General features: G+C 32.9%; 1 protein-coding gene across 1 annotated transcript; it reads right to left on the bottom strand.

Moving 5' to 3' along the window:
* Positions 1 to 3,036: 3,036 nt before the first annotated feature.
* LOC142607311 (UDP-D-apiose/UDP-D-xylose synthase 2) lies at positions 3,037 to 7,163 on the bottom strand. The gene is made up of 9 exons (XM_075778753.1): positions 6,712 to 7,163; positions 6,521 to 6,613; positions 6,223 to 6,330; positions 4,563 to 4,677; positions 4,347 to 4,480; positions 4,145 to 4,246; positions 3,961 to 4,053; positions 3,715 to 3,850; positions 3,037 to 3,630 (listed from the first exon to the last, which is right to left on the bottom strand). The coding sequence occupies exons 1-9, from the start codon at positions 6,979 to 6,981 to the stop codon at positions 3,518 to 3,520; spliced, it is 1,164 nt and encodes a 387-aa protein (XP_075634868.1). The 5' UTR covers positions 6,982 to 7,163; the 3' UTR covers positions 3,037 to 3,517.
* Positions 7,164 to 7,588: the final 425 nt, after the last annotated feature.

Below are 7,588 nucleotides of genomic sequence, written 5' to 3'. Positions count from 1 at the left end.
TGTTGGGCCTGATTGCTACATCAAAATTGATCATTACCCAGCCTAGAGGAGGAGGAAGCCATTTGGAGGGTTTTGGGTTTTTGAGAACAGCCCATGGTTTGATTAGAATGTTACTTTTGGGTTGTGTTGATACTGATATATTGTACTCGTTCCAAAATATTTTGAGCTAACAACATTTTTGATTGACGCCAACGATGACGAATTGGTATCATAAATTCAATCTCAAGATATTATTATATATATAATTTTTATTATAGTGGTAGTAGCAAAAAAAATATATATATGTTTTTTATTATATATGTATAATTTTTATTTTGATAATCTAATTTATAAGTGGATAAATAAATTTGAAAATCAATAGGAAAGTGACCCTATTTTTTAGGCAATGTTTTAGTGGAAGTTAGGGTTTTATTTTTACTGAATTGTTCTTTAGTTTTGTCTCTATTTAAATATAGGAATGTAAAGACATTTTAGAACAAAAAAGATCCAGATTCTCCTTCAGTTTTTTTATTTTTTATATATATATTTAGATTTGTTTTTGGATAAATGTGGGGTGTTTAACTTATTTTTCTATTTAAAAAAAAAACAATAAACATATAGTTACTTTGAAGAAGTAGATTAGTGGAAGAGTATTCCTATTTTGTAATCAATATTTTAGTGTAAGTTAGACATGTATTTTTACCAAATTATCCTTTAGTTTAGTCTGATCCAAACAGGGGCAGCCGCTTAAATAGCAGTATAGACTAGCCTCATCACACGCGCTTCGCGCGTGAGATGAGGCTTTTTTTTTTTTAGTGGTAGTAGCAAAAAAAAACCTATGTTTTTTATTATATATAATTTTTATTTTGAGAATCTAATTTATAAGTGAATAAATAAATTTGAAAATCAATAGGAAAGTGACCATATTTTTTAGGCAATGTTAAAGTGGAAGTTAGGGTTGTATTTTTATAGGATTGTCTTTTAGTTTTGTTTCTATTTAAACATAAGAATGTAAGGGTATTTTAAAATAAATAAAAATCTGGATTGTTTTTTGTTTTTATGTATTTTTAATATATATTTAGATTTGTTTTTAGATAAACGTGGGGTGTTTGACTTATTTTCTATTTAAAAAATAAATAAACTTATAGTTGTTTCGAAAAAGTGGGTTAGTGGAATAGTGATTCTAATTTGTAGGCAATATTTTAGTGCAATTTAGACTTGTATTTTTACCAAACTATCCTTTAGTTCTGTCTCTACTTAAACTTAGGGACATAGGGGTATTTTGGAGCAAAAAAAATCCAATCCAAACATGAGCAGCCGCTTAAATAGTAGTATAGATAATATTTACTAGCCCATCACACGCTTTACACGTAATGAGGCTCCCATTTTTGTAGTTGTTTTTTTTTAAATAAATTTTCTTATAGGAATTTGGGGTATTTTTTTTTTTATTTATAGAACACGGGGTGTGTGTGTGTGTGTGTGTGTGTGTGTGTGTGTGTGTATGAACATGATGGTAGTTTTGGTTGTGTACATGGGGTAGTGGGAAGTTTTATAGAACATACGGTAGTTTTCTTTTTTTAATCAATTTATGATTCTAACCTCATTTTTATGTTTTAGGAATAATGATAAGTTAATTAAATTAGAGGTATTGTTAAAGTAAAAAAGACAATAACTAAGGGTATGTTTGGTAATTGTTTTTTCCCCTTATTTTCAGTTTTTAAAAACAATTTTCTATATTTGAATAAGGATGTTTTTAGTTTCTAGTTTTCAAAAGTTAATGAAAACACACATTTAATTTAATGAATCTGTCCCATTTAATTAGTTAGCATTAGAGTTCAAACCCTAGTAACAACGTATTTTAGTATTTTTTTTTCTTCAAAAAACTATTTTTTTAATTTCAATGAACCAAATATGTTTTTTATTTCGAAAATACAAGAAAATTGTTTTTTCTTTATATTTCCAAAAACAAGTTTTTGAAAAATAGAAAACAAAAACTGTTACCAAATATAACCTAACTTTCTGAATCCTCTTAATATATAGAGACTAGTCTCATCACACAGGCTCCGCACATGCGGCTTTTTTTTAGTATGATATAATTTTTTAATTTAAATTTATTTATTGTTAGTGATGTTACACAGGAATGAACTTTTAAGGAACTAAAATTTAGGATTTGTAAATGAGTAAATTGTTGGTTTAGTGTGGGCTAGTTTATAGGAAAAAAAATGTATAAAATGTGTTATCTGGTAGTTTTTTTTTTTTTTTTTTAATTTTGTTGAATTACAATTTTAACTTTATTATTATTTTTTTTAAAATAAGGATTATTTAATTAGATTAGGGGTATTTTGGACATTTTTTAAGCCATAACTAACTTTCTAAATCCATATGAGAACCTTTAAAATTTATTTAATTAAAAAAATTATTTTAACTTTTAATTGACATCTTCAAAGTGACCCTTTTAAGTCTCCTATTTTTCACAATTTTTAATATCAAAATTACAATATTGGTTCCCAGAAATAAGAGATCCACCTATTCACCACCGTCTATGCCATGTGATATTTTAAGTTTTTAAACAGCCACATCAACAACAAATATTAATGGTAGCGACCAAATCCAAATACTATGTAACATAAAGAGAACGGATCAAAATTTTAAAACTTTTAGTGTGTAAATCAAAATTAAGCTAAATTATAATGGTATAATTTGCAATCATATATTTCTGACTGTTGGGTCTGGTGGTGGTTTCAGAAAGAGGAAAAGTGGAAATCATTCACTAAAACTACATTCTATGGCTTACCAATGTTTGACCCAAAGCCATCATAGTAGACCAATCTTTGACCCAAAGCCATTATAGCTAAATATTGAGAACAAGGTTGTTCCACAAGAAATATACATGACTAAATGCACGTGTGTATAATAAGCAAGCACGTCAAACATTACTAGAACTGCTACTGCTAAAATTTTGGTTAGAAGTTATGACTGAGAATAGAGTTAAAAGCTTTTCCCTTTCTTGAGCAAACTATATTTTTTTTTTCAATAACTCTCATCACACTACTTATGTAGAAGTAGAACCCAGCAACCAAAAGAATTGCCTGAGATTAATAAATAATAATAATAATAATTTAGAATACATGACACATTGCGACTCAAACAGATAAATAAATAATACAACCCGCCCTGAGAGTGACAAAATAGGGAAATGACAACCATTACCCCATGAGAAGGTGAGAACATAAACCAGGATTTCCTTGTATAATCGCCCCCAACATGTCGTAGCCAAAAGCTCTACTGAAAATTACAGTTATACGATAGAGTTCAGTAACAGAATCTAAGGTCTTCTCCAGAGATATCCGGAACACATTCCTGAGCTACTTCAGCTATAAGACTAGTGACACCGGAAAGACGAAAAAAACAAAAAATAGGGTATGTGGGAATCAAAGATTAACATATATTATAGGACTTCCGTAAAAAGAATTGTAGACAAACAGCAACCTAAACAGGAATCCCCCTTCTCTTAAGTGCCACCGAACACCAACTTGCTTTAGTTGACAGCTGGTTTTGCAATGGCCTGCTTCATAGCCTCAGCATATGTCCTGTGTTGATAGGTGAGGGTTGATTCAAGCAAATCCCAGAGCGATGTCTTGGGGTCCCAACCTGGAAAACCCATAAACTTCTGTCAAATTGCTTCCAAACCTCGAGGCTTTAAGAGATAAAAGTAAAGTAGAAAAAAAATCATACCAAGTTGTTTATTGATTATGGCCATGTCAGGAATTCTCTTATCACTATCGTCATATCCCGCACCATAAAATTCTTGGGAGCTCACATCAACTGTAGGTTCTTCCAGAGAAGGTTCACCACTTACTTTTGAATAAACCTGTATAGTGGAAGAACATTAATTCTCAAATCCCAAAAAAGCATAAAAAGGCAATAATTAAGCCAGTCTTTTCCCCAACCAAACACACATAAAACAATCCTTCAACTCACATCAGTCATCATTTCTGCAAGCTGCCGAACTGTAACTTCATTGTTAGGATTGCCCACGTTAAAAATATGGCCATTGGCTCTAGCGGGATTTTCCTGAAAAAAAAAAAAGGATCACAGTACTCAGCCACTGTCATGTCAAACATAAACTTAAAAAGAAAGACGAAGGCAGTATATCAGAACGCACAATCATCAACATAACAGCTTCAATTGCATCCTTTATATAAACGAATGTTCTCTGGGAAACACCACCATCCACAAGCTTGAGTGGCTCATGACGCAGTAGATTCTGATACAGGAAGGACATGATTAAAACAAATATACAAAACAAAATAGAAATACTCTAAAATATCTACATACACTAAAGATGCAAAAAGAACTGATCATACATTGCTAAAGCATGCCAGAACCCTGGGAACACCCTCACTTGGACCGTCAATGCCAGGAATGAAATCCATTCTGGGTCCAATCCAGTTAAAAGGTCTCACAATTGTGAACTCCAGACCATTCTCTGCACCTTCAGCTGTAATAAGACAAGAAGTCAGAAATATTCATTACAAAATACCAATTGAGAAACAGCCAAGCCAATGGAAAAGGTAGCAAACCATAAATCAGCCTCTCAATCAACTGCTTCGCACATGCATAGGACCATCGCTGCTTCTCAATAGGGCCAAAAATGCATGGGGATTCATCTTCTTTAAGAACGAAATATTCAGGCTCCTGGAACAAAATAGCACATAGAATGAGTCAGCTCATAGAAAGTAAGGTATAAAACAAACCACATTGACTTCAAAGTAATGTAACATATTCATATTAATCTAATATCTGCAGATAAACTTAAAGCAATAATAAGAAGAGATAAGGGATTGTTTCTTCGAAACTTGCATTAAACTCTGAAATGCCAGTCTGACCCAACCAAAAATGTCAGGGCAACCATTAACTCACAATGTCAAAAGTGAGTTATAATTCTATCATAAGAAAAGCAGTTTTATACCTCAGTGTATAGAGAGAATGGTTATTACTCCAAATAAGTACTCAGAACAAAGAGAAACTGCCAGCCAACCTCATATAAAAACACACACAAACACCCACAAAAGCTACCCCTCATAAAACACACGCACCAACCTCATATAAACCTTAAGAAACCTGTTATCCCTGGAAAAATTAGCCAACCTTGTAACTCACATTAGCAAACACACCTCATAACCAACCTCTCTCTCTCTCTCTCTCTCTCTCTCTCTCATATGATAAAATTGTAACATTAACCAGAACCAATTCAAGTTACTTTTTTCATTAAAAAAATGGCACTGAGCTATAGCTTACTCCTCCCATAATAATGGGATGGTAAGGTCATCTGTTCAAGACCCACAGGTGGTTGCATGTATTAAAATAAAAAAATACTAACGTCGTTCTAGAATCTTTCCACTTCCGAAATGTACTCCAACCATCTCTTTCTATTTTTTTCTTTCTTTTTTTTGAAGAAGTAAATTCTCTCATCATTCAAAAACACCTAATGACAGGAATGAATAAAATCACTGAGATTTTCATCATCAAAAACTTTCATCAACTTCTAGAAGACTAGAATTCTCAACAAATATATGCATATGGTTATAGTCTACAGAAATTATCAATTTTTTTTATTGAATGCTACAACTCAGTCAGCTATGTGTGACAACAACAAAAACAGCCACCGGCCCACATAAGGGAGGGGTGAAAAACCCATATCTAAAATAAACACGCAAGAATAACTACTTCTAGATGAAAACATATAAACATATAAACAAATAACAATGGGATTAGTAAGACTATCATCAAAGTAACAAAAATTAATAATAAATAAATAAAATTCTCTACAAACAACCCGCATTGTCTGAAAACGGCATTAAACTCATCATGTAAAGAAGATGGCTACCTAAAAGAGAGCTCTTGAAAATCAATAATTTCTATAATAAATAAATTACCAGTTCTTTTTTACAAAGATCTTCAATCTATACAGTCATTCATGGCAGTTCAAGTTACTAGTATTATTTATTATTGTTAACATTAATAATCAATCATTCCTACACATATCATTTCAAATCTTGATCCACATTATACATCCAAAACATATTTACATCAAAACAAACAAATGCTGAGCCACAAACTATCTGAATTACGCAACCGTCAAATTAATCACAAAAAAGGTTAAGCAAGAACATCACAGATCTGAACTATATCAAGAATTGCCAACAAGTAAAAAAAAAATTGAAGAAAGCGAAGGATTACCTTACGGAGAGGACTGTCTTTAGGAAGAAAGCTCCCAATCGTTTTCCCATACACCTCACAAGTAGAGAAGTGAATGAGACGCTTATTGTTCTCTGAGCAGTACTTAACCTAATCAAATTCAATAATCACAATCACACACATCACCGTCAATCAAATAACAACCAAATCTTTGTAAAGCGAACGTAAAATAGATAAAAGTTCCAATCAATCAAATCAAATTCCAATTGATTCCAAATGCAAAAAGAATTGAAAAAAACCGCGCCGAGAAAACGCGATTTTGTTCTCAATCAATGCTTACCACTGGGAGCGCATCGATGAAATTGCTGTAAATCGTGTCGAGAGGTCGCGTGTTGTAGTCCGCCGGAGTACAAATCGCCGCCAGATTTATCGTCTACCGAAAATTCAAGAACAGTGTCAAAAAATAAAAAACGAAGAAATTGAGAGAATCTGAAATGGAAATGTGGAGAGAGAGAGAGGAGTGGAACTAACCAGATCTGACATCTTGATGAGGCCTTCGAGGCGAGAGTCGTTCTTGATGTTGAGGCGGTGGAACTGGATGCGATCGGACCAAGGGTGAGCCCCAGCGGGCTCGAGAAGGTGCTTGATCTTGTCGCCGTAGACATCGAGAGCCAACACCTTGTGCGGCGTCTCCGCCATGAGCTTTTCGCAGAGGTGAGAGCCAATGAAACCACCAGCTCCGATCATGCATATTGTCAGAGGCTTGATTGGTTTCCCATCTAGATCTACCCTCGCCGCCATTTTTTTCTCTGTTTGAAGCTTTTCTTTGTTGCTGGTTTCTTTGCTTTTTGTGCACTGAGAGAGTTGAGTCTGAGAGAGAGAGAGATAGAGAGGAATTTGGATGGAAAGGAAGGAAAGAATGTGAGGAGAAGAGAGGTGAAGAGTTATTTGAAGGGGAAAGAGAGAGCGGAAAGGGAGGGAGGTTGTGTTTCTGTGAGTGGATGTGACTCCTCTTCACTTCTCTCTCAGCCTAAATTAATTGGGGATTGGATTTTTTTTTTTTGAACACTCTCGCGCGTGTCAATGATCTGGCTACTCGCGCTATTTCTGCCCACTCTCAGGTGTGATTTATTTATTTTTTAATACTTTTTTGACAAATCCTAATTTGATCCGTAAATCTTAGTTTGAATCTATTATTAAAATTATTTTTTTATTCATTAGTAAAAGTAAGTAACAAATTACTAGATAAAAATTATTATAAAAATATTGAAAATGAGGTCTAATATGGATATGGATTATTTATTTTATATTATTTTTAAATAAATCTGTTGATTGTATAGTGATTATAGTAAAAGCTAGTTTGAGGAAGAATGGGAGAAGAAGTTATTCCTTTCTTCAGTTAAATTTT

This window comes from Castanea sativa, chromosome 8 (assembly GCF_040712315.1).
Source record: "Castanea sativa cultivar Marrone di Chiusa Pesio chromosome 8, ASM4071231v1".
NCBI lineage: Eukaryota > Viridiplantae > Streptophyta > Magnoliopsida > Fagales > Fagaceae > Castanea > Castanea sativa.
The sequence above is the reverse complement of the archived record's forward strand: the minus strand, read 5'-3'. Positions and strand labels throughout refer to the sequence as shown.

What these genes read in the sequence shown, in the direction of transcription:
- LOC142607311 (XM_075778753.1), bottom strand. Translation starts at nt 6,981, where the DNA reads ATGGCGGCGAGGGTAGATCTAGATGGGAAACCAATCAAGCCTCTGACA. An exon ending in AAGCTGTTATGTTGATGATT is followed by an intron (nt 4,054 to 4,144) that starts GTGCGTTCTGAT and finishes TTTTTTTTTCAG; the next exon opens with GAAAATCCCGCTAGAGCCAA. An exon ending in CATAATCAATAAACAACTTG is followed by an intron (nt 3,631 to 3,714) that starts GTATGATTTTTT and finishes TGGGTTTTCCAG; the next exon opens with GTTGGGACCCCAAGACATCG.